At 40.2% G+C, this 27,182-nt stretch overlaps 3 protein-coding genes across 27 annotated transcripts in view; all 3 read left to right on the top strand.

Annotated features, from left to right (window-relative positions):
- LOC130174376 (rap1 GTPase-activating protein 1-like) overlaps positions 1–11,580 on the top strand; it is a 43,485-nt gene extending 31,905 nt beyond the window's left edge. For 15 of the 25 annotated variants that reach the window (XM_056384114.1, XM_056384119.1, XM_056384118.1 and 12 more), the window contains 12 exons: positions 820–975; positions 1,061–1,132; positions 1,243–1,329; positions 1,461–1,601; positions 4,838–4,969; positions 6,480–6,557; positions 7,591–7,700; positions 7,890–8,009; positions 8,210–8,345; positions 8,452–8,563; positions 9,130–9,209; positions 9,808–11,580. In XM_056384114.1, the coding sequence (XP_056240089.1) occupies positions 820–975; positions 1,061–1,132; positions 1,243–1,329; positions 1,461–1,601; positions 4,838–4,969; positions 6,480–6,557; positions 7,591–7,700; positions 7,890–8,009; positions 8,210–8,345; positions 8,452–8,563; positions 9,130–9,209; positions 9,808–9,948 (1,365 nt within the window). In that variant the 3' untranslated portion in view covers positions 9,949–11,580. Of the gene's footprint in view, positions 1–819; positions 976–1,060; positions 1,133–1,242; positions 1,330–1,460; positions 1,602–4,837; positions 4,970–6,479; positions 6,558–7,590; positions 7,701–7,889; positions 8,010–8,161; positions 8,346–8,451; positions 8,564–9,129; positions 9,210–9,502; positions 9,551–9,807 lie in introns of those variants that run through there. The other 10 variants (XM_056384126.1, XM_056384117.1, XM_056384115.1 and 7 more) reach the window with 10 other exon arrangements.
- A 1,242-nt stretch (positions 11,581–12,822) lies between these two features.
- aurkaip1 (aurora kinase A interacting protein 1) lies at positions 12,823–15,647 on the top strand. The gene is made up of 4 exons (XM_056385465.1): positions 12,823–12,938; positions 14,371–14,476; positions 14,617–15,080; positions 15,313–15,647. Exons 2-4 carry the CDS (start codon positions 14,425–14,427, stop codon positions 15,427–15,429), a joined length of 633 nt encoding a protein of 210 aa, XP_056241440.1. The 5' UTR covers positions 12,823–12,938; positions 14,371–14,424; the 3' UTR covers positions 15,430–15,647.
- Positions 15,648–16,371: 724 nt separating this feature from the next.
- Positions 16,372–26,483, top strand: LOC130175159 (matrix remodeling-associated protein 8-like). The gene is made up of 10 exons (XM_056385464.1): positions 16,372–16,526; positions 20,769–20,795; positions 20,912–21,220; positions 21,338–21,439; positions 21,537–21,998; positions 24,515–24,673; positions 24,861–24,891; positions 24,979–25,058; positions 25,143–25,196; positions 25,329–26,483. Exons 1-10 carry the CDS (start codon positions 16,499–16,501, stop codon positions 25,352–25,354), a joined length of 1,278 nt encoding a protein of 425 aa, XP_056241439.1. The 5' UTR covers positions 16,372–16,498; the 3' UTR covers positions 25,355–26,483.
- Positions 26,484–27,182: the final 699 nt, after the last annotated feature.

The raw sequence follows: 27,182 nt of genomic DNA, 5'->3' as shown, positions 1-27,182 counted from the left end.
ACGCCTGCATACTGTGTGTGAACAGCAGTCCTCCCTCACAGTGATTTAAAGCGGAGATGCAGCACTGCATTGCTCAGGCAGCCAAGTACTCCTCCTCCTCCTCTGTCTCACATATACATGCAAGCACTGATTAATTAGCACACGCTTGCACACCATTTGCTACCCTGGTTTGCACAAACACAGATGAGGCAATGTCTATATGTTCAGTTTCCCGTGGTGGGTGTTAAACACTGGCTCCTTTGAGCCTATCAGTGCTTGTTCAAGCTGTCATTAGGGGAAACAGCACACCCTGGTGGTATTTCGTAAACTCGCATTGCTTTCAGCTGTGAGACAGAGAGAGGGATTAATGAAGAGTACGCACTTCCTTTTAATTATTTATAATTTTATCATTTCTGTACTCTGTACACAATATGAAAAGCAACGTGTATACTATATAAATGCTATTTTTCCTATACTGCCCCTCAGTAATTTTATATCATTTATGAGCTGTTGGAAATATGTCTGTTTTGCAAGCACTGTGCCATCATTGGCATTAAAGAAGTGTGAAGTATTCTTTTAATTAGACGGGGCTTTGTAAAAAAATTAGTTGGAACTACAATAGAAGGAATTTTCATATTGTCTTTTAAATTCTGCTCCAGGCAGCATTAAATATGTTCTGAAAAAATCCTAAATATAGCTATCTGAAACCTGCAGATGACCAAATAACATTCACACATGAACATTCTTTCATTGTACCATTACTGTCTTGAAGGAAGCATACTCACATTCATTTGTCTGTAAATTAATTTTTTAAATTGCTATGTGGTTATTGTGTTGCAGTTACAGCGAAAGAGGCACATAGGGAATGATATTGTGGCCATTGTATTCCAAGAGGAAAACACTCCCTTTGTACCAGACATGATTGCCTCTAATTTTCTCCACGCCTACGTTGTGGTCCAAGTGGTCAACCCGTGCTCTGACAAAGCTCTCTACAAGGTGACCTATTTTTCTTCTTCCTCTCCTTTACTCTGCTTCCAGTGATAAATGTTAATAATACTTAATCTCACTCTCTTATCATTAGGTATCAGTGACAGCACGGGATGATGTACCTTTCTTTGGCCCAGCCCTCCCAAACCCAGCTGTCTTTAAAAAAGTAAGAGAAAGACCTGAATTACAGCATTCTCTAGCCAATGCACTCCCCCCCTCTCTGTAGTCTTTTAGTTTCCAACCTGATGTCTTGTCTCTCCACTCCTTTCTTCCCAGGGCCCTGAATTCCACGACTTCCTTTTTACTAAGCTCATCAATGCAGAGTATGCATGCTACAAAGCTGAGAAATTTGCCAAACTAGAGGTAAGTTGTCCAAGAGCTTTTTTTTTTTTTTTTTAAATTCTGTCATTTTGTCATTGGCCAGAGCCATATAAAGTATAATTTGCTTCCATTTGTTTCATGTCCCTTTTTGTGTATGTATGTGTGTGTGTAAGGAGCGAACGCGGTCGGCTTTGTTAGAGACCCTGTATGAAGAGCTCCATATGAACAGCCAGGCCATGATGGGAGTTGGAGGAGAGGACGACAAACTGGAAAACGGGAGTGGAGGAGGAGGGGGCTTCTTTGAGTCCTTCAAGGTAACTGGAGAGGCAGCAACAGAGGATGGGGCTTCAATCTGACAGCTTTACTTCCTGCAAATTGCTGCTTCAATGGAAAAAAGTTTGAGAAGCTAAAATGAGTTTGCATAAACAAAGTCCTTTGTAAAGATTTAAATTCTATACTTAAATCAGCACTAAGACAGGAACACTGTTTTCACATGGACTGAAACTTCAGTTCAAGCTCAGACTTATCACTATTAAAGGACTTTTGGGAACATTTGGGACATTTGGGAAATACGCTTATTTGCTTTCATGCCAAGAGTTACATGAGAAGATTGATGTGATATCCAGAATGTGGGTCTGTTAAGCGATAGCAAGCATCCATTCATTCCCTGCCATTTATCTGGTGCCGCATCTCGGTGGCAGCATGTTAAACAAGGAAGTCCAGACATCCCTCTCCATGACAACATTTTCCCGCTCTTCCTGGGCATCCCATGGTGTTCACTAGCCAGATGAGATATTTAATCACTCAAACATGGTCAGGGTCTACCCCAGGGTCTCCTACCAGTTGGACATGCCCGGAAAATCTCCAATGGAAGGCACCAAGAGGCATCTTAATCAGATGCCCGAACCACCTCAACTGACTCCTTTCTACCTATCTGTAAGGGTGAGCCCAGCCACCCTGTGAACTAATCTCATTTCACCAACTTCACGATCTCATTCTTTCGGTCGATTAGGGTTGGAATGTAGATTGACTGGTAAATCGAAAGCTTTTTCTTCTGGCTCAGCGCCCTCTTCACCACAACGGTCCGGTGCAATGCATTACTGCTGATGCTGCATCAATCTGCCTGTCAATCTCAAACTCCATTTTACCGTCACTCATGAACAAGACCCCAAGATAGAAACTTCTTCACTTGAGACAGAAAACTCAGCAGAGAACCACGGCCTCAGACTTGGAGGTGCTGACTCTCATCCCATATGCTTTATGCAGCAAACCATCCCAGTGTATGCTGCTCATCTGCAAAGATCAGTGACAAGGGACAACCCCGGTGGAGGCGAGCACCAACTGGAAATACAGTTGACTTCCTGCCAAGAACATAAACACAACTCTGACTCGGGTCATATAGGGACAGGATGGCTCATAGTAACGGCTCAGTATCAAATACTCCCACAGTATCCCATGCTAGACCCCCTGAGGGACATGGTCTTAAGCCTTCTCCAGGTACACAAAACACATGTAGACTAGATGAGCAAACTCCCATGACCCCCTAAAGAGTTGGTCCACTGTTCCAGGCCCAGGTCAGAATCTGCATTGTACCTCCTGGATCTGAGGTTTGACAATTGGTTGGAGCGTCCTTTTGAGCACCTAGCAAAAGCTTTCCCAGGGAAGCTGAGCAGTGAGATACCCTGATTACCCTAATTGGCTTCAGGAGACCCTCAGGTCAATCATGCCCTCAACTTCAAACAGCCCTCTCTACAATGGAAGCACTTAACATTGCCTACTCAGATTCAATGTCCCCAAACTACTCTGAGATGCATAAGAAGTGAGAGGTGGTGGAGGTGAGAATTTAAGGCCTCACTGACATGGGTCCCAGACAGGACACCATCATTACACGTTTGGGTTTACCAGGTCTACCAGGCCGGGCAGCCTCCTCTGCCATTTGATCCAACTCAGCAACAGGTGGTGATCAGTTGACAGGTCTGCTCCTCCCTTCACATGAGTGTCCAAGACATACAGGCATAGATCTGATGATACAACCACAAAGTCGATCATCGATCTTAAGTCTACGGTGTTCTGGTTCTAGGTCATTGCCCAGCCCGTCTCCTGGAGTTTGATCTAGAGCCAATGCTGTGTGTGGAGGTGAGTGCAGCTATATCTACAGCAGTTGGGACCAATTCACCACCTCCTGCACCAATTCAGTCTCCTTCCCCGCCAGAGAGGTGACACTCCACATCCCTAGGACCAGTCTATGATGCCATGCACGGCACGCCTAGGTCCCTTCCCTTGCCTGCCACTTGTATTGCATCGCACCCAACCCCAATTCCTATCTAGAATGGTGGGCCCACAGGGTGGTGGCTTAATGTTCGTTTATTCGAGTTCCTGAGGGAGCTAGGAGTTGGGCTGCTGCTCCTTTGCTTCGAAAAGAGCCAGTTGAGATGGTTCGGGCATATGATCAGGATGCTTCCTGGATAAAATCTATTGGAGGTTTTCTGGGCACGTCCAACTGGTAGGAGACCCCGGGGTAGACGCAGAACACACTGGAGAGACTTTATATCTCATCTGATCCTGGAATGCCTCAGGATCCCCGGGGAGGAACTGGAAAATGTTGCTGGGGAAGTCTTGAATATCTTGCTTAACCTGTTACCACTGCGACCGACACTGGATACGTGGCAGGAATGGATGAATGGGTGGATCTTCTCATCTAACTCTTGCAAGAAAGCAAGTAAGTGTTTCTCTCAAAAATGTCAAACTATTCCTTTAAGTGTCATTATAAGACTAAAGTATTATAAGTATTATAAATGAGCCTGTAAAAGATTGGCATCTACAGTAGTCGTAGTAGCCACGTTTTGTTCCAGCTGTCAGATGTTTCCTATGTGGAATTTTCTTCTCTCTAGTAGTCTTTCAGGTTTGTTCTTGTCTATATGCAAGCTGTGGGCTGAAAGGGCTTCATCAATCTCTATTAATCTGAATGAGGAGAAGCTCTGCTGCTCTTTCCTGCTGGAACACACCACTCTTGGCTTCCCAGCTTTTCTTCCAAATGCTTTCTAGCTGTTTTTGCTGCTGTGTTCTCTGCATGCTCCAATGTTCAGTCATTAGTAACTTATTTATATAAATCGGTCATCCTTGGCTGTCACGATATCAAGGAGAATGGATAGTTTTCTTTCAACATCAGATGCCTCTGCGTCTCCACTCTGTTCCATGCCTGCAAAGAGGTGCACTGGGCCTTAAACGTCTCCTGGCTGTGTTTAAACTCAGTGTGGTGAGACATCTGCAAGCCACTTGGCCCCTCTACTTCCCCTCTCTTCTCTTACCACCTATCTAAACATAATGACTCATCTGAACCCCCCTCCGGGCGCTAAAGCTTAGCAGTGTTCTCTGTCGCTTCCTTGTCTGTCAGGATTAGCATCAGGCCAGTGCTCTCTGCCTGTAGTGGTCAGTGTTCAGGGACAGCCCCGAGGCTCCTCTCAGCCTATGAAGCCAAACAGCAATGCTGAGGGGTCACAGAGGTCAGCGCCATCTGAATGTATCTCCTCCTCCTCGTCTCTCTCTGTAGCGGGTGATCCGCAGCAGGAGCCAGTCTATGGATGCCATGGGTCTTACTTTCAAGAAGCCGCACACAGTCTCCACTAGCCTGAGCGGCAGCTTTAACCACAACCCCGCAGAGAGCCCCAAATTCCCAGGGATAGTAAGTACAGTCCCACTCCTCCTGGTCTTGAGTGAAGCGAGTCTCGCTTCTTCTACCTCTCCCCGGCAATTCTATTGCGTTCATGCCCCCTGTTCCCTCAATTGCCTGCTGCACTAACTTCTCATGGAGAAGGTTGCACACTCGGTCCAGTGGAGCATTAATGCCTGGGTCTTAAACTTGGCTCTCACATTGCAACGGTTGCACATTGTCTGCCACCACAAGATGGAGCGACACATAGAAGTGAATAATTATAGAACATGAGGTGAATTTCTTCCCTGGGTTAAAGCTGCTTCTAATATTTATTTTTTTTCTTGAGTTCTCATTATTTAAATCCCCTGTGCATCTGCACTGTTTATAAGTGCTCTCTAGAATCCTAATGAATGTGGGTCGAGTCCTGTGTGTTTGTGTGTGTGTGTGTGTGTGTGTGTGTGTGTGTGTGTGTGTGTGTGAGTGTGTGTGTGTGAGTGTGTGTGAGTGTGTGTGTGTGTGTGTGTGTGTGTGTGTGTGTGTGTGTGTGTGTGTGTGCGCGCACGCGCACGCGTGCATGCATGCCATCAAAGCTTGTGGGCAGTTTTGGTGATCACACAATTGTAATTATGAACAAATGAATATTTCTGTCATCAGGTGAAAACCTTGTATCATCAAATTAAATTTTTTTGCATTCTCAGATTTATATAATTTGTTTTGAAAAAACAAAAGCACCAAATTTTTCCAACTCATCGAAGAGATAATCATCGTTCAGCTGAAAGTGAAACAAGAAACTTACCTAAATTTGTAGTTACAAGGTCTTCACTTAACAGTGACTGTGCACATGGTTGCTTGTCTGACATGTACTGTATATTTGGGGGCTGTGGGTGTGGTATTTTTTATGGACAGTCTCTGATTTGTATGGAAATCATTATGAATTTTCATTTTCCTCTGTGTTGGGCACTGAACAGGATCTTTAGTCTTGTATGTGCAAACAAACAGATATCTCAATACATTAATATTGTATTTCTAGATCACATTCAAGATTACCTGCAAAACTAACTAACCATTATTATTAACCAAAATGCTTTGTTAATGAATGTGACTGAAGCTTGCTTTTTGCCCATGACCCTGTCTTGATGTGAAACCTAATGTATAACATGCTGTGTGTCCTCCTCTGTTGTTTTTATCTCTTCTTCATCCTCTCTCTCACAGGCATATGGCCCCCATAGTGTAACTGGCTCATCATTTCTCTCTCCCATTCAGCTGCCTGTGTTGCACCCATGGAGCCAAAAAATGTCCCTCCTTGTATTCTCCAGTTAACATGTGTTTTGTATTTTGTTTGAACATGACTTACTGCATGGAATCTCATATATATTTGTATATATCTCATGTTTTCTCTTCCCCTCCCTTTACCCTCTTCCTTTTGTTGTCTGTCATCATCACTCTCTGTGTTTCTTTCTTTCTTTCTTTCTTACTCTCTCTCTCTCTCTCTCTCTCTCTCTCTCTCCCTCACTCTCTCTCCTCTTCCTGTGTGGTTCAGTCATTGCTTGTCCCAGGCAAAAGTCCCAGTAAATATGGACGTCGAGGCAGTGCCATAGGGATAGGAACAGTAGAAGAGGTTCATGTCTAATTATAACTTCTCTCTAACGACTCACTTCTCTTTTTTGCTCCTTTTGTTTTGTCTGCATGGGCCCACTGCATCATGGCCAAACACTTTTCTTGATACATTTCAGCACCCTAGTGTGTGTTCAACATAGTATGGATTGTGTGTTACAGTTAGGATGTATTGTGATAAAAACAAAAGCAGATATACATATTCTTCTACACATTTTCTCATTAACTGATTTGACAATTCCAGTCTTTTGGATTGTACATACACTACCATAAAGAAAAAATTCAAATTCACAAGCGCTCAGCAGCTCTGTGATATGAATGGAGCACATAGTCCTATCTGAAGGTGCCTCCCTTGGCTCCCTTCTGTATAATATATTAGATTTTCCTGTACTTTTGTTTTCCTATCTTGTTATTGCAGTATGTGTTCACCTTCTATAGTCTTTGCTGCTTATTTTGTAATTGTATTTGTGTTTGTAAGTATAGTTAATTCTCTATTTGTTTAAAAATTATGATTAATAATTTAATGAACCCCTTACAGAGATATTATGAAAAAAAAGAATCCTCCTCTTGCTCTTTGAAGCCACATCGAATAAAAGGCTTTTTCAAGTTCTTATTTTGAGAGCTTTAAAAGGGAGATTGAATGAACAAAGCAGTTGCTGAGAAAGCATATTTAGTGGTGGGCCCTGGAGCCTTTAAATCCATCTTTCATCTCCCGCCTTAGTGTGCTCTACTCTGGCTGGAAGACTGGCACCAGGGCTTGACATTAAGCTGCTAAGTGCATATTTTAACTTTTTTTTTTTTCATTATAGTAACAACTCGAAGGGAGCAGTGTTACTTCTCAGACTGATAATTCAGTGCAACATGTTTTTGAAAATCATGTTTCCAAATGAATAGGCCCCACAATAAAGATGAATGGTTAAGTCTAAATAAATAAATAGATTGATATGCTTATGAGATTAATTTAATATTACTCAAAGACATTTAAGGTATTAGAAGTATTTTTAACTCTGACGCTGACTGTCTTCTCTCCCTGGCAGTCGTTGATAATCCCGGGGAAAAGCCCAACCAGGAAAAAATCTGGTCCGTTCAGCTCCAGGCGAAGCAGTGCCATCGGTATTGAAAACATTCAAGAAGTCCAGGAGAAGAGGTGAGAGAGGACTCGTGCACATTCCTGCTGTATTTATTTTGTGTGTATCCGTACACCATGTGTATTTTCTGTATCTTAAAGCCTTGGAGCTAATGTTCATAATTGACTTGTTAGAAATATCAACGCATGCACATTTACTGCTTTTCTCCATGTTATAGTCTATTTGCTTTCTCGTGTCTTTTGTTGCAGTAGAGAGAACTCCCCAAATACCCAGAAGACCCCTGACAGTGGTCACGTCTCTCAAGACCCCAAATCTGACAACTCTTCCAATCAGAGCTCCCCTGAAGTGCTCACAACCACCAAGAACAGGTGTGTATGATAGACGGGTTACAACCATATCTGTATATCAATACATCAGTGGATATATTGATCACGTTTGTGTCGCCTTACCTGTGTTTATGTAAACGCTGAGTTATCCTCGGCTGCAGCAGCATGTTGAATGACTGTGTTTTATGCATAAGATAAAATCAAGTTTGGCTGTGCTGGAGAGTGGTTAACCCAGGGTTTAGTTCTTATCTCGGTGGCAGGGCCCCATCCATCCCTGAGGGTCACGACCTCTCCCGCTCCTCCTCCAACGCTAGCAGCTTCGCCAGTGTGGTGGAGGAGAACGAGACAGAGGCCACAGAGGACTATGACACAGGCATGGTGAGTTGGATATTCAGTGTGTGTATATGTATTTAAGTCATCTGTTTGTCTTCCAGTCTAATAGACATGTGTGTTTCGCTGTGTCTGTCTTCTGTGCGCTCCCTAGGAGAGTCTGTCATCAGCCGGGACGCCACACAAGCGAGACTCCTTCACCTACAGCACCTGGCTGGAGGACAGCATCAGCAGCACCAGTACCGCCAGTCGTGGGAGCTCCCCAGGTGAGAGAGGTGGAGACCTTTTAGCAGTACTGTTGTTCTACCAACATTATTCAACGATTCATATCGTAGCTGATTCCAGGTTTATGATTGAAATGAGAAAATGTACTGGCAACATACTGTATGACTGGCTTCAATTTCTTTCTTTGAGAATACACACACACACAGCGAGGTGCAGACTAGTCTGAGCTTCAGTCCAAGTCCATCAGACTGAAACAGTGTCACACAACTCCTCTCCAATACACCGTGCTCACCAGATGTTTTAGGTTATCTCAGCTTTGCCAGGGTGATGCGTGAGGCTATTTCAGGCGTCCTTACATGCAAGTCGTTTCCTATGTATGACTTACATATTACATTGGATACCAAATATACAAAACTTCACCTTTTTAAAATTTTTTTCACAAAATACTATATTTACTCATAATGGATACAAAAAAATTCAGAACATTGCTGAAGATGTTTGGTGAGCTGAACAAAGCGTGATGTAAGTTACTGGAGAAGAGTTGTGCAGCATGTTTCTTATTTTGATGGATGTATACAGAATCACACAGTTGTGACCTATCCTTCAGGGCCTGGTAAACCCGAACGAGGAAAGGGGACAGACATCCGTATCAAACTGGAACGACCTCACGATCATCAGTCCTCATCGGTGAGTCGAACCCAAAGTAACACAGAAATCCGGACTTCTTAATTATCAGATGCCTCCAAATCTCCTTGGTTGCCGTACATGTTTTTTTTTTTTTACCCTTAATACTCAATTAACCCTGGCATTGAAAAAACTGACCAAGTACACACTCTAATGATGTGCTGCACTGACGCTGCGTAACAGTACTATCTCTGCTTTACTGCACTGTGCTGTTGTAATGCTTTTTGTGTGCTGTTGCTGATGTTTGGTTCTGCTCTGTCTGTTTTTTATTGCTCTTTGTGCGTTTCTGTGTGCAGAACTGTTAGCTCCTCACACCTGGTTGTATCCTGGATCTCCATCTTCAGGTTAGACTTCCCTCAATACCTTGTCATGGTCTCTAATGCCATGGATTTAAACAATGGACAAATGGACCAGAGACAGTTAACTGACACCAAACCAAATGCTGCTTGTGCACATACACTGTATATTTAGGTGTTTTCTGTGTAATTTGTTTGAATCAAAAGATTTGTCGTGATTGCTGAGGAATATGTATGATGTTTTGGCAACATGAATATATGAATAGACTGCATTCTGATACCAGATGTCTCTCTTATTCCCAAAGCATTCCCATAAGTCACAATCCTTCTGGGAAGTGAGACAAGTGCAGGCGTTCGCCATGACCAGTGATGCGAGGGAGAAAGCTGAGGAAGATGAGAAAGAAGAGAAGATGCAGGTGGAGCCTGGCCAGCCTGCTGCTCAGTGAGGGGCAGAATGCAGAAGTCCAGAAACCTGGAGGACACTGGAAAGGATGACGCACAAGGAGGGGCCAGCTTTTGCACAGTGTTGTTTCCTTCCACTCTTTTCTTTGCCTGTTCACACATCTGTTGCCTGGTTGTATGTTGTTTTTTGTTTGTTTGGTTGTTTTTTTTTTTACCTATCTTTGTGTCAAAAGCACACATTTTTATCTACAAATGTAATCATTTTATTTGTAAGACTTGGGTTTAGTTTGTATTGTTAAAGCCTAAGTGTGCTGGCTATACAGGGTAAATATAGTGCCACTGATCTCTGTGTTGAGACTGTGAGAAGGACATTTGCTGCAACACAGAAGAAGATCATTGTCTGGATGGATTTACCAAATCAACAAAGGTTTTGGCTCAATAAAGATCTCTAATGTATACGTAATACCAAATATTCAGCATCAGAGATGAGTATTTTCTAACAAAATATCCAATGTGATATAGATTTATTCTGTTGGATGCTCTTAAATGTGATTATTTCCTGGGTAAAATCCAAACACAAGGACTGTATAGCTGCAGCAAAACAGTTGTACCTTTTCCTCTACCACTCTAATCTCCGTAAGATTAGATTTCAAACTGAACACCACAAGTCACAGGAAAGATAGCAATGTTTCATAAATGAAATGAAATGGCCTTAAAACGTAAACATGCAATGTCTTTGTCCCTCCAAATTATTTTACCTCACTTCTTTAACTCACATGTTCTGCAGCCAATAATGGGACGGCAGTATTAGATAGAGATTAAAACTAATATATTCAGAATTCCTTTTAAGAACACTAGTTTCTTTCGAAAAAAATGGTGGTGCAATGCACCAACACTATCTGTACAGTCTGCTAATATATGGATATATCCATCCAATGACTGATTTAACTGCTTTGTCTGTCGTGTTTGCTGCTGTGGAGACCAGTCTCTACATTATGTTCGGAGTTGCTTTTTTTCCCTCTGATATATGTTTTTATTTATTGGTTTGGTTCCTATTGAAGTGGCATTTATGGCATATGTTATACCGTACCTCTATAGTGACTCCATCCAGTAACCTGTCATATACTTACTCTGTATGTGTTGCTTTGGAGTAAATTATAATGTTGTCATCTGTAAAGCTCTGTGTTTTTCAGGGGTCAGATCTCTTTCAGTGCAGTACATTTGCAATGCAACTATAATAAAACAGTGAATATTTATTTGCTAGTGAGGAAATAACTGCAAAATACAACTACTGATTTTGTAAATAGATATTAAGTTGGAGTACATAGTGTATAATGTATAGGCCATTTGTTTAAGATGGGATTGACCAACACCTCAAAATAACTGCCAAGATAAAAATTTATTGTTGTTGTTTTTTTCTCATACACTTAAATTTAAATATTATTTTGAGAGAGTTTTGTAGAATAAAAATTATTTTAAAAGCTATTCAGACTGTTCTGTAAAAGGGAAGATCTCACAGTACATCCTGCTGATCATTTCAGTTGCCTTATCATCACAAACTGATGATGTAAGTATAGATTATGAAGCAAATGTTTAACTGCCAGCAGGATTTACAATGGAATGAATGTTTTGTTGTTGTTGTTTTTATTGTAAATAAATGCTCTGACAACTTTAAATTCTTTTGGTCTCATCATCTCTTGCCGAACATCACCCTTTAATCTATTTTTGTCAGTATTTCCTGTTTTTTGCACACTAACACAATATGCTGAATCCCACATAGTGAAAATCCCTGCTGTGACATGCTTACATACTGTAGATGTTCCATTTCCCACCGTCTTAATGAAAGCTAAGAGAGAAAGCCCCATGAATAAATGATTTGATGTGGCTGCCCACAAGTATGTAAAACTAGAGCAATCTAAAAGTGGAGGCTTCCCTGGTTATAGAACTGTGCCACATGGAAGAAAAACATATTCAGAGTAAAAACCAAGGCATGAGGTGGAAGGAACTGTCTAAAGAGCTAAAGGACTGGATTGTGTAGAGGCATTGATCTTGGGAATACTACAAAAAGTTTCTGCCGCATTAAATGTTCCCAAGAGCACATTGGCCTCCATAATTCTTAAATGGGAGAAGCTTGGAACACCTGGGGAGGGCAAAGAGGGGTAACAGAGGTGACCAAGAACCCCCTGGTCACTCTGGCTGAGCGCCTGAGATCCTGTGTGTGGATCATTGGGAAACTCCAAGATATGTTCTGAAATCCATTGTCAGCTTTGAGATATAGACAGGTGTGTGCCTTTCCAAATTGTGTCCAATCAGTTTACCACAGGTGCAGACCATTCAAGGTGTAAAAACATCTCAAAGATGATTAAGAAAAATGGGAGGAACTTGACCTAAATTTCAACTGTCATATAAAGGGTCTGAATCTATGGTCTGAATGCTTATATCATTGTGACATTTCAGTTTTTCCTTTTTAGTGAATATGCAAAAATTTCTAAAAATCTGTCTTCACTTTGTCATTAGGGGTATTGAGTGTACATTGATGAGGGGAAAATATTTTTAAATATATATTTCTTTTAATTTTAGCATAAGGCTGCAACATAAAAAAAGTCTTGTTTGTGTATTCATGTATTTGTGTTATGTTCTATACAGTTGATCCTAGATTTATATTTCACTGCTGAGCAGTATTCAGGCAAACAGAAGGTGTATTTCATGGATTTCATGGTTCATTTCACACCTACCATTGCCACTTAACTCTTACCTTAGATTGTTAGTGCCCTCCAGTGGAGTCATTTAAGCTTTCAATTTATGAACTATATGTTGCTGAGCACAGAACCTCAGTAATTGCCATCATTATTATTGTTGTTATTTAAAAGCCTTATTGGTTTATAAAATCTTTTCCGAGTTTTATGTATCTGCTCCTGCGGAACCTTTCTTCTCTCTGAGAAACAGGAAGCGTACTGAATTTCCGGTTGCACCTGCCGGAGTTGGGCTTCTGAAGTCACATTGAAGACGAAAACCCCGGTCACAGTAATAACAGGTAATATAATATTGTTCTTAAAATGAGTATATTTATTGTGTTCGTGTTGTCAGAGAGTAGGTAGCAGAAACATTCTTATTTTTGATTTTTTAGTGATAATCTCTTGACTTTCACGTTCAAAGCGAAGCTAAATTACTAGCTAACATTAGCAACAACCGAAGCACTACAATGCTGTATGACATCTAATTATTACTTGATTGTTCATGTTAATATTGATCCATTTACATTCTCTCGGTAACGTCTGTGCATTTCATGGCTTCACTGTTGCTAAGGACGTCAGTTGCCATAGATATCAGCTAACTTAATCCCGAAGATGGACATGTTGACTGCAATTGACAGTCAAGATCATTAACGTATTTTTACAATGAAAAAAGTCCTTTGGCAGTTTCTCAGAGCTCGAGGCGACGCTTCAGCTTTCTTCTTTTGTTCGACCAACAGTCTAAACCCCGAAGATATTACATTTTTCAAAATTGTAAAATCGAGAAATCGATATCCTCAGAATTTAGAAGTTAGAATCCAGCCGATTTAGAGGGTTAACCATTTACATTTTCTGTTAATTTACTAATCTATTAATCTACTAATTTAGAGCAGCAACGAGTAGTCAATTAAGTCAGTCCTAAAAACAAATTTGATAATTGATTAATCGTTTAAGTAATGTATCAGTTTAAAATTCCAACCATAGTGTAGTTTCATCTTCTCTAATGAAGGGATTACCTGTTTTTCTCTGTCGCGGTTTTGAATAATGAATTAAACAGCTTTGGGTTTTGGATTGCTTGGTCACTCAAAACACAAACTGTAAAGTTTCTACACTTTGGAAACAGTAGTTGGACAAAAGAATCTTGACTTATTGTCTAACTAACTTTCTACCTAGCTTTCAATCACATCTCACAGTCTTCCTCAGCAAATGACGGTTTGCTAGACTGAGGAAGCTGCAACGATTAGTCATATAGTCAATTGTTTGTTTGAAATAATGTAAATTGCCAACTATGTTGATAATCATTGAATCATTTAACAGTTTTGTCGAGCAAAAACATTTTTGTAGAGGTTTAAACACTTGTAGTATAAAGACCAACTTTATTAACCAACAGGTTTCAACTTTCCAGGTTCCTCAAATGTGAGATTTTGTTGTCTTGTTTGTTCATGGTCTAACATAATAGTAAACTGAAAACTTTGGGGTTTTGATTGCACAAAAAAAGCACATTTAATGTTGTCAACTTGTGCTTGAGGAAATTGTGATGGGCAGTTGATAATGAAAATGGTCTGTTGTTGCAGCCCTTAATGCCTGTTAATGCATTTTGTATCATTTTCTGACATTATATAGACTAAAACCATTAATCGAGTAATTGAGAGAATAATTGTCAGATTAATTGATAATGAAAATAATTCAAGAGACTCATAAGACTAACACACAGTACTTTGCTCATACCCACAGAACAAGTGACCACTCAGCCCAATCCTGATGATTTTATTTGGATGATCATTGACGATGTTTACCTCAAAGGTTGTACCTCGTCTCAGTCTATTACGTAGAGCAACTTGTAAGTATGAACAAATAACCGTCTGGCTGTCTGTCTGTCTGTCTGTCTGTCTGTCTGTCTGTCTTTCTTTCTGAACTTGAACTACCTAAGTAAGTAATATAACTCAAAATTACGTGATTTGTTTTTTTCTTAATACCCAGCTGCACTTCAACCCCATGGGGACATTCTGAATGGATGTGTGCAGCCGATTGTTCCTGCTTACTGCTTTTCACTGAGACAGAAACAGAGAAACTACTCAACAGCAGCAGACAACAGATCTCCTCCTCGATGGATGCAGCTCGAGCCCGAACTGGACGAGGCTCTTGTGCCACGTAAACTGTCAGTAAGTCCTCTGGAGAGCTGGCTCTCCCTGCGCTACTCCCTTCCTGCGCTGCTGGAGTCCGCTCAGCCGCAGGAGGACGTAGAACTTCTGGAAGAGAAGGTGCTGCCACCCATTTCTGACCCTGTTTTGGAGGATGAGAAGGGCTCAGCAACGCCCCTTAGATGTAAGAATGTTCTGAAGATCAGACGGCGGAAGATGAACCGGCATAAATATAAGAAGCTGCAAAAACGGATAAAATTTTTGAGAAAGAGAGTGCTGGAGGGCAGGGGGAAGAAGAAGCAGGTGAGAGCTTTCTCTAAAAGGATTCTTTTGTCAAATAAGGATCTGGTCATACTTAATATCATTACAATTTACACTAATGGTGCTAGTATTTAACTTGAATTGTTTTGCTCAGTGTAGTTGATATATATATATATATATATGTATATATTACCAGAAATAAAGTCGAGACTAAACTACAAAAGATGTTCATTTTGTCTAGAATTTGATCTAATTACATCTTTATCCTGTACAGAGAAAATTTGAAGATGATCTGAAGAGGATTTGGACAAAAGCTGGACTGAAGAAGGCTCCAGAGGGATGGAGTACACCTAAGATCTTCATTAAACAACATGGAAACAGAAGGCAGTGAGAAACACTGACAGTGGTTCGAGATTGTGTCGCATCCCACCCACTGGATGGCTCTGCACAACACACTTCACACACTGCAGTTAAAACAGTCAGCCTACTCTCTGTGTAACTGAAGCATGTGTCACTGATGAGGACATATTCTGTAAGAGGATGGTAATGGCTATTATTTTTAACAACGTGTACATAATCTAATAAAGATTTTTCTCTGTCAAACCCAAAGCATGGTGTGCTGTAGTTTTCTGTTGGTATTCTTTTAGCCTGATAGTAGTACAATAGAACACCTGGCCTTTATCCTGTTCTCACTGTGGATGGCAGTATTGTGCAAAGTCTGAAAAAAGGTGAGTTCACCCTGAAATTATCACTGTCAGGGGTCATTTTTATAGCACAACTAGAACAATAAGAGCATTGAAATGTAAGTCAGCATTTTAAATAAATTAAGCTGGCACAATAAAATCTCTTAATAGGCCACAGAGTAAAATAATTTCCTCTGAGGACTTTAATCAAGAAACCAGACTTTCTAAAATCAAAACGGGGGGAAAGGAGGAAGGACTTTCCAGAATCCTTATGGTTTGCAATTTAAAGCTTAAAGTTTCTCGACTGTTATATATAAACCTGTTTTACCTTGTGTATTACGCAGAATAAATAATGTAAACAAGTGTACAGTGTGATGTCTTCTGGCTATCTTGTTTCGCAGTTGTCTCGCATCTTGAATCCTACTGTAAGACCCCTAATGTGTGATCGATGGAAAGTTAAGTCCTATGTTTTGAGTTTTGATGGTGACCGGTTTAAACGATATTTAAACGATTGATTGCTCGGGGCAGTTTGCGTATGTGTCTATATGTGCGTTTGTTATTGTTTTATCACTACATGTTTGTCGTGAAGAGAGCAGCAGCGAAGGTGTTGGATTTCATCGTCTGGCGGAGGCGGAGCGTGTGAAGCCTCTGCACGGCAGCATTACAACAAAATACAGCTGAGCTGCCGCTCGGTGAACTTCAGGCATTTTGTCTTTTATCAATTGATGCGCACACCGCCTGTGACAGGCTTCCACCTCGGCTGTCAGCACTGTGAAAATGCACCTCGATATGATTCTCCTCCAGAGTAAGTTTTCCATTTATCTTGCTTTTAACAGAGAAAAATAACTTGAGGAAACTTTCTTTGTGCCATAATTGGATCCAGGTTAGAGTTACCCGTCGGGAACAAAAGCCGAAGACTGTCCAGGTCTCTGTTCTGCTCTGCTGCAAATATTTTCTCTTCACTTGAATTCAGTATTAGGCTACAATGCAATGTAAGCTTGAATGTTGACCCAACAATATTGTTCTTTTTTTCTTTTGTAGGTTTTAGTTGCAGTACCATTGTTAATTGTTAAAACCAGGAGTCCTGTTCCTTTTTTGTTTCTGTAATATTTATGCTTTTATTTGTTCATGTATTATTGACACAGTAACAGTCCGCATGATCAGCTAATCGAAAATCATTTTCTATTTGTTTATTTCTTTGTATGGTATCTATTAACTGTTGATCCAACCGTCCACATACTTATTTTATCATTATTATTATTAGTATTATTATTATTATTGTCATTGTTTATATTGTATCGGTACACTTTTTACTTTTACTGTTCTATCTATCTATCTATCTATCTATCTATCTATCTATCTATCTATCTATCTATCTATCTATCTATCTATCTATCTATCCTAATTTTAAACTTTATTTCCTGTGTAAGTACTGTGGCTCAAGATTGCAGTGTTTTTTGTTTTTTTTTTTCCCGACAACTTTCACTCTGAAATATTCGGCGCATGGATAAGATATAAGATAGGCCTACATGGACTTACAAGTGAAACGAATCAGTGCAGACAGCGAACGCTTCGTGGCTTTGACTTGCCCCGGCCTGTTGACATGGACTGGTACAGTGTGTATGTGGGATTTTTTTTATGGCTTCAGCCCAATGTGTTTCTAGTTAACTGCGGTCTGAGTAGAGGAGTCAGCACAATCCAGCAGCCAGTCATTATATGTGTCAGTAATGAGTGTTTCACCACGAGTGGGCTGCTTTGAGTCCGGACGACGTGGAGGAGGGGGATTACCACTCCAACCATGTTTATGATGGGCTCTGTCTTAATTAACGGGCAACAACAACGTGGCATGGAGAAGAGGAAAACTGCTGTTTTGAAGAAAAATAAGATCATAGACGTGTATCTACTCATTGGAGGCAAAACATAACAAGGTCACAGTAAAGTAACATGTTTGTGTTTTGGACAATTTCTGGACTTGTTGAGCCCACTGTGTTCAGCAGAAATAGATTTTCATAGAAGCTGGTTCCCACACACACTGCTCCCAGTATCTTGTTATGGAGTTGTCTTTACAGCTGCCACATCAAGCCATCATCAAACAAACATAAAGCATGAGAAAAAAAAGAGAAAAAAAAGGTCTATCATCCGTAAATGTTCTGAATTCAAATTCCCAGCCCAGGGACTGGGCCCTCCAGTGGGTGAGATAAATCTGTTTGGTCAGGAGATAAATAATGGGAAGGAAAGCAGAAAAACAAAATTCAGTTTGTTTTAATTTTTTTGACTTGTCTCTAATCTTTGCTTTTTTGTGAGATATTAGGTCACTTCACCTCATTGTGCCTGGAAGAGTTATTTAAAAGAAACAATCTGAGATGTTTAAAGAGGAAACCAGTCTTTGGTGGAAGTGCTAACAACTCATAGCTGACAAGGGGTCCCAAGCAGACAATGCACTTTTGTAATTGGTCACTGGTTTAATCTTCAACAATGTATTTTATTTTTTGAGGGTATAATGTTTTTTGTATGTATCTTAATCTGAAAAGTAAATAATAACTAACTGTCACATAAGTGGGGGTAGATGTATAAAGTAGGATAAAATGGAAATATTCATGTAAGTACAAGCGCACAAATTGTGTAAATTACTTAGTTACTTTCTACCACTGTATAATGGTATAATATATACTTATGATGACTTTATGTGTACACATGAATAACTAAAAATACCTGAAAATCTCAGCTGCCATTTACTAACACCACAGTGTACGTACAGGACGGCCAACAGACTCTCCAGACCTCTGAATGTATCTTTGTATGTTTAGCTGAGTTTGCAATTGGACAGATTTATTTGATTTATTCTCATCCTGTGACGGAGCTGTGAGTAAACTTCACACACCCACAACACCCATGAATCACTGAAATTAAGCTGAGTAAACTCATGCTTTATGTTTGAATCGTTCATATAAACCCTTCTTTTGTTTTACCTTGGGGATGGCACTCTGTTAAGTGATTCTCCGTGTGACTCCTGGGGTTACAAATGACAACGGTGATTTTGCAGGTCATTTGCTAAATGTCTGTTATTATCGCTGGTAATTCGATAGCACATTGTTAAGTCTTTAGTGTGAGTCACCAGCAGCCTGTGTGTGTCTGGAGGGGAGATGAGAGAAAATTACAGGGGCTGGGACACTTTGTTTTACCTTCTGCAGGAAAGTTTATACCCTTCAATAGAAAACCCACTAAAGTTTTCCAGCATGAGGCCTCCTGTCTGATGCCAGTGTGTGTGCTGAAATCATTTCTCTCAGCTTGTAGTGTTATTATATACCGGTGCATACTTAAGAAATCATTGCATTTGCTGCTGGGTACAAATCACTGCATAAAAACACAGTAGCAGCTCTCCAGTGAATTGTTATTTAAACGTGGTGAAATGAAACCTCTCTGCATGTGTCTCCTGCCTGTGTTCACACCAAGTGAATCAAAAGTGAATCAACCATGTGCAGTCATAATGAGGAAAACAGCTGGATGGAAGGTCTTACAACCTGCATCAAACACATTTTGTGCAGCTTGCTCTTGGATGTTAAACCATCAGTGTCAGTGATAAAATAGGCACTGTAGTGTTTTTTTTTTACTGTTTTTGTTGGCCAAGGTGGAGCTAATTTTACTACTTTATATACAGAGCTGTCAGTTAGATTCGTGTATAACAATACATCATACTTTATAAACCCATCATGTGTTTTGTAAGAAAAATCTTAATAGCCATCAAATATAACCAGAAAAGAAAGAAGTGATATATTCTGCTGCATGTGAACTAAGTAAAAATGGCGTAAAATAGAAATTCTCAGATTTGTATTTGGGTAAATGTGCTTTGCTACATTTAGGATATAGTGTTTTACTAACACTGGCTCCTAGGATGTTTTAGAATTGATTCTAAGATCTCATTAATTACTTTTAATGCTTTTCAAGGCCTCATATCTTTGTATGCTTAGACCTCTTACATAGAACCATATGAGCCTGTTGATAGTTTGAGATCCTCAGGCACAGGTCTCTTAGCTGTCTCAGAGGCCTGGTTTAGAACTTGAGGGTGCAGAGTATTTACAGTCAGAGCCACGATGCTCTGGAATGACCTGCCTGAGGACAGCTGAGACAGCAACATCTTTTAAGACCCTTCTTGAAACATAAACATACTTTTACCAGAGAGCACATCTCGATTTCTGTTTAGTTTTGTTGTTTAAATATTTTACTTGATTTTTTTTTTTTTTTTTTTTATAATTTTATTTCCTTTAGCTTACATTGCTGGATTACATTGGATTTGGTTTTTATCTTTTATCTTTACTGATCTTATCATTTGTGGATGCCTTGTGTGACACATTTTGTAACTTGGGATTTGAAAAGTGTTTATTAATCATGGCATTTTCAAATCAATAAGATATTACAGCTATAAGATTTTTACTGTTCTCAATACATCCACACATTCAGTACATTAAAAAATAACACCGCACTGAAGGATCTGCACCTCTGGCCTCTGTAGCTCACTGTTCCCATTACCAGTGCAGTAAAAATACAGGTGTCTGGTCATGTTCCTGGACTTTTGACACCAGGTAGTGTGACTGAAGTGAGCTGAATAGCAGCCCGGTTCTTCATCCCCTCAGGATCATGGCCTTGCAACAAGCCAGCAGCAGCCAGGATGAATAGAGTCTCTGTATGCTTTGGCTGTGTGCGTCTCTGCTGGCCTTTCAGTAAACAGACTTTGAAATAGCACTGTGGGAAAAATGCATTAGAAATAGCAAATGCTGTGCAGGAAAATTTCCTATCTCTAGAGTGAGAAATCAGCAAACAAAATATATTTCCAGAGAATATTTTTGATACTGTGTATGTTTTTTCTGCTTTTGATGTCCTGTGTGGACCATGTCCTTGTTTCTTCAGTTTTCTGTTTCTGTAAACAGTCCTCTCACTGAACCCACCTCTAGTCCAATCTTTCACTGGTTGGGTCAGTCCAGGTCATATTGAAACTTTCCAGACACTTCAGCCATTTTTGCTGGCTTATCATTGTTTTTTTCTGTTTCAGTTGTTGCTGTGCTCTTCATGCCAGGAGGTAATACATTTTTATTTCTCTGCCTTAACAATGACTGAATGTACTGTAACTTATGCTTTTGTCATGTCATTTCTACATTGATCTTTTGAGCACATGTGGTTATTTATTCGTGTCAGCATGGGGCCAGGGCAGCAGCACCAGTCTTGGTGTGGTAGTGGAGGTGAAGAACATCACCCTCCCTGCAGGGTCTAAGGCCGTTCTGCCCTGCCATAGCCCCCGCATGGTGTGGACCCAGGACAGACTGAAGGACCGTCAGAGAGTGGTGCACTGGGACTTGGTCCGCAGCAGCCCCGAGTATTCTGTAGAGCGAATCCTGGATATGTCCCCTGGAGCCCGCGAGAGGGTCTACAATGGATACAACAAAGGACGCATTTCCATCCCAGACTCCGCTTTCAATGATGGCAACTTCTCCCTCATCATCAACAGTGAGACTTTTATTATTCTCCAGAATCACCGGCCACATTTCACCCTTGGATTTATAATTTCATCATTTCATCATTCATTCATTTCATCACATTGGTTTGGATGTTTTTCCTTTTCAGATGTGGTCATGACTGACAAAGGAGTTTACACATGTAATCTCCACCATCATTACTGCCAGATTCATCAATCTATTCAAATCCAGCTCAATGTCACTAAGTCAGGTGAGGCCTCCTAATTGTACTAACCAAAGTTATTCTATTAGTTGTGATGTATCACATACCATTGACAGCAATGTATTTCACACTCTTATGTTTCCAGCTCGGAAAGAGAAACGTTACTGGGACGGTGAGAAAACTGTATTCGTGGTCTTACTGGGCAGCTCAGTGGTATTGCCCTGCGTAAACCGGCGCCCCCTGTGGAGAGAGGGTCTCCAGGAGGACCAGCAGCAGGTGGCTCACTGGGACTTCCAGGCCCCTGGAGTGCGTCCTGATAGGGCCGACCGGCTAGTGGACCTCTATGCCTCTGGAGAGCGCCGGGATTATGGACCTCTCTTTGCCCAGAGCAAGATGAGCGTGGCCGAGGACGCTTTTACTTTAGGGGACTTCTCACTGTCTGTCTCTGACTTGAAGCCCGTCAACAAGGGCCTGTACTCCTGCCACTTGCACCACCACTACTGCGGTCTGCATGAGAGACGCATCTTCAGGCTCACTGTGGGACCTCCACTTCCATCTGCGCCCACAACAGCACCCAGAGTTTTCCAGAATGATGAGCCAGAACCAAGTAAGCCACACAGAATTAAAAACAACAACAGAAACCACCAGAACTTTGTTTTTCCAGACGCTAGTAAGGGTAAATGTTTTTCCCCATATGGTTTCCTGGCAGGATTGTGCATGAAGTGAGAACACTGCTCCTGGGTTTTTTCTTTTTTGTTATATTTATAGGCATAGTTGGTCAGTTAAATCAGTTCCTCTTCTTGCCAGTTCTTTCTCAGTCCTCTTTGTTTTTGTGTTTGAGCTGAAGAGTTAGGGAGGAGGTAGAAGGAATGTGGGAGCTAACCAAGAAAGAAAGAAAGAAAGAAAGAGACTGTTGACGTTGACTGTAAATTCACATTGCAAATTGAGAAGCAGGGTTTTTTGGATTCATCTATGTGCAGCTCCGACTTGAGATGCTGTCTACAGTAAACAGCTTTAAATTGGCTGCAGCGGAAGTGGTCTCATTTTCCTGGCCGACTTTTTTTTTTTTTTTTTCATTTACAGCTGGAGACATTTTAACTACACTGAGCAGAGGAGTGGGCTCCAGCAGCCACTAATTCAGGCAGTGGATATATCTTGTTATTTCCTCCATTTGACCCCATTTTCAAAAAGACCCAACCACTTGTCTAGACTGGTTAGACTGTATCTCAGGTTTTGTTTATCCTTCTTTGCTCTCAGTTTCTGCTCTGTTTCTACTGCTGATGTGTATCAGCCTCTGGTTGAGGCCTGTTTACCAGCAGTCAAAGGAAGTCTGATACATCTGTTCAACATCTGGAGCAGCTGTGGCATGAAAGAGCAAAGTAAGGGGGAGGGAAGAAGGTATGTGTTAGACTATAGATCCTCCTCCCCCTTTAAAGAAATGACAGCCCATTTAATAACCGTTTAAAGTGTGTTGTAAAGAAATGCACATATGGATCGATGGCAGGTAGGAATTCACTTCTCCTTTACACACCGCTGATCTTATCTGTTAGATTAAGACCAAGTCGTTTGTGCTCACACAGGCGCCAGCGATCATCTGAAATTACAAATGACACAAGAGCTTTCCACCCGATTGCCATAATTATTTACAGCAAGAACGAATACGACATTGTTTCTTTGTCACCGTCAAGGAGGCATTTTGTGAGCTGTCAGCAGTTCAACAGAAATCTTTATCTTTGAGAACGAAGATGCATTCCCGAAGTTCATTGACTTGCAAATGATGCATATCCCGCAGGGAAAAAAAAGACAGTTTAACCTCTGTGCGGCTTATGTGAAATAACAGTTTACATGTGCACACTTGTCAGATCTGTCAAGAAAATGGAAATGGGCTACTGCCCGGACAACATGGCTGCAGCTCCGGTTGAGCTCTAGAGACAATCACCTTGGACCTGTCTTTGCAGTTTCATGCATATTAGGTACATTAAACAATGACAGGCAATAATTACCAACCAAGCTCTCATTTAGGAAGGGGGTTAGGTTGATTTATTTATTTACTTACTTACTTATTTATTTATTTCTTCATGATTGGCTGGATTTGAAAGCATAGTCAGAGATGCTCCATTGCATGTTCTCCCTCAATAGTGTTTGATTGTAGTAGTGTCCAGCTTAACTGCTTAATCAGAGACCAGAGAGTAAATATTCAAGAGGAAAAGATTGGGAGTTTTCCTATGGTCTGGCTTCTGTGATTAGGCTGCCTTTGAATTCAGGGAGACGCTGAAAGACTATAACAGCAACAGCTCTGTAAACATGCATCGAGTGGTTATTCTGCAAAAGTAGCCGTGGTACAGTTCACTGTGATTATAGTGGACATATAGAGCAGTTTGAAGCTGATATGGTTTTGCATCTCCTAGCTCAGTATGTATTTTCTGTATTTGTCATTTTTTGAATAAGTATTGTCGAGTATCTAGAAAATGTACACAAACAGTCTGGGTCTGGGTGCTGCCTGCAGTGAACTCAGATATTTACTCTGACTGGCCTGTCAGACTTTTTTTTTGAGTTTGCTGATGAGCTCTGCTGAAAGTGTCACAGATTTATTTTCCATGCATGCAGAAACTAGACTTCTGTGTTTGCGAGATGACGGCAAAAGTCCTAAATGGAAAACTAATACAGACACTCAGACAAACCACATTACAGAATTTGTCTCGTTCCTCACACTTCTCCTCCTCTTCTCTGGTCAGCCTGTGTTTTTCTGTGAAGAGAGAGAAAAAAAATAACAGCTGCATGACATCAGGTCTGGAAGTCATTATTGCCAAACAGCATTTTGACATTTAACTCCTGCCCTCCCTCCTTCTGTCTCTGGCTTCAGGACTCAAATGAAAAAGAGGAAGCCTCGTGGGGAATGAAAATGTTTAGTTATGTGGAAATGCATTTCAGTTTGATCCATGTTTATTGCCATTATATTAATCCACCGTAGCAAACCAATATATCCATGTTAAAATATGACCTCTCCACAGTACATCCCATTGTTACTGTATTTGAGTGTTTCTTGAGATCGCTTGTTATTTACGATGTGGAATATTTTGTGTTGGTAGGTGTTGTTTGATTGTTTAAATTTTCTGCCTTTAGGGACTGAGGAGGTGGAGAGTCCACGAGTGGTGAACGTCATCCTCCCCGAGCATCGAGGTTATTTTGTGCAGCATTTGGGCTACTTCCTGGCAACTTTCTTACTGCTGGCGTTCATCGTTGTCGCTGTCATTGTGCTGACACGACGACGCAAAAAGAGAGGTATTGTGTATGTGTGTTTGTTTGTGTGTGTGTGTGTGCATCCCATAAATCACCTAGTCATTGGCTTGTATATGACAACTTGCTTGCACTTTATAATTATAAAACGGCATATTCATTATGGTTGCTACTGTAAGGGTCACATTTCATGGGCATGTGTTTGAGATTGTGTGTTCAATTTTTTTTTAAGGGCTGGAGTATGAGGTGCGGAGATATGAACGGTAAGACATTACTATATTGTAAATTGAATATGATTTTTTCCATAAATTAAATCCAATTTTAACCAAAACCGTGTTCATTTCGTGCAGAGGAAGTGTCTACAGTGGAGGAGAAATGTCATTAGAGTGCACAGAGCTGAGGACCTGTAACCAAGAATCTCTGAATTCAGGTGCAGTAAACACACATGACCTACCTGAATAAAATAAAATGTATTTTCCTTTCTCATAACCCTTGTGTCTGTTACAATCCACAGAGTACAAAAACAACCTACTGAAAGAGAGAGATATGACCAAAGACTGCAATAAGGGTGAGCCGACGTTCTTCAGTTAAATAGTAAACACGCTTCCAACAGTCAGTCAGTTACAGTCGCAGTGTAGCTTGAGATAAGAAAACAGTATGTTTTATTGATACGATGTCCCTCTCCCACCTCGTCCTTCAGACTTTGATGGGAAGCTGTGGAAGTAAGTGCGATATTTCTGAGATGCTGCTGGCAGGTCCAGGGCAAACACCGGAAGAGTAAGGGACCATGGAGAAAAGGAGAAAAACAGGAGGAAACCCAGGAGAGGACAAGAGGAATGCTCCCTCTGCTGTAATTCTAGCACACTAAGCTTTTTTTCACTAAAAGGCATCATCATTTTTTATGTGTATTTTTTTTTTTTTTTAATATAACTTGCATTTTAACCAGCTGTTTGTAACAATAAGGTTAAGCATTTATTTGATCCTTACTCCTTTGCATTCATTGGTTGGTTTGTGTTGAATATTAGACTTTTTTATTATGCTTTTTTTTTTTAATTTTAATTAAAGTGCATGCTGTTTACTAAAGTATGTTTTACATGTACTGTGCATGCTTACAGAACTGCAAGCTCACAGCTTTTCTTAATTGTTAAAATTTGATAACTATTTTTTTTTGCACAAATTCTGCTGTACTTCAATTTGTAAAAGGTATTTCACCATGTTTCAAAGTTAATTTACTGTATGTAGACAGTGTTTGGAAACAAGTAGAACACATTTTTAGCTATAGATGGCAAGAAATTCTACACACATCGTGGTACTTTTAATTTTTATATTTTTTTACAAAGCTCTACTGTGGTGACAAAGTGACTAAATTTCATCTATTTTATGTATTTTAGAAATACTGTAATTCCCTCCCAATAGATCTATAGTCTCTTAGAATACAAGTGTTTAGTGATTTCAACTTATCGGCTGAAAAATAATGAAATTTTGCAACCATGGACTAAAGGCTCAGTCTAACAAAACTCAGGAAAAAAAACCAACTTTTAACCATTTATTTGGTTTTTAATGGGCTGTGCAGTACTTGTTTGCATCAAGCATGCACAATGTATCCTGGTTTATAAAACACTGAACTTTCATGACTAAAACTGCTGGTTAATGACACATGTTGTTAAAAATCTTCTCAGCTCTGTGAGGCGTACTGCAGGAGGAGGTGTCTCAGTAATGCTAAATCACAAACTGCAGCCCTAGCCCCTTTCTTTCTCTCTCTGTCTCTCGCTCTCTGTCTTGCTCTCTTGCACACACTGTAATGTTGGTCTCTTCTAATAAAATAGTTCTTCTATTAAATATTCACAACAGCTGTCAGAGACTTATGAATCACTGTTTGTTCTAGTTGTTAGAGGGCGCCCACCCCCCCCCCCAACAAGAAACTAAGATATGAACTTAAAATGTACAAATAATCATATATATATATATATATATATATATATATATATATATATATATATATGTATATATATATATATATATATATATGGAGAAAGACTTGAGGTAAGTATAACAATTGTATTGAAACAACAGAACAATGAGAGAGGCAGAGGAACAGTAAACTCTTGATTGAAAATGGTTAACATTGTGTTCCGATGATCATAGTGTGTTTTTGTTAATGCAGTAGACACTGTAACTATGCAGCAAGATTACCTAATGATTTATTGATAATCACTCCTGGCTGGGCTGATCGGTCACATCCACTAATAATGAAGCATTTACAATCCTATGATTGATTATTCTCTTACTGACTAAGCTCTAATTATTATCACCCTCACTTGTAATTAGAGACATATCTAATATTTAATATGCCCTTTAACTGCAAAAAACCCATTAGTCTATATAATCATCAGTCCAATCATGAGTTAGTGCAGCTTCTGCTTTTTTCTGGTTTTACTTCTCATTTTCATTTTATTGAATTTTTTGTTGTTAAATATTATTTTCTTTCATTATTTAATTCATGATATCATTTCATGTTATGGGATTTCATGGAATTTATGTTTTCATTTGGGTT

Source organism: Seriola aureovittata, chromosome 9, assembly GCF_021018895.1.
Source record: "Seriola aureovittata isolate HTS-2021-v1 ecotype China chromosome 9, ASM2101889v1, whole genome shotgun sequence".
NCBI lineage: Eukaryota > Metazoa > Chordata > Actinopteri > Carangiformes > Carangidae > Seriola > Seriola aureovittata.
This window is presented reverse-complemented; position numbering and strand designations above follow the sequence as displayed.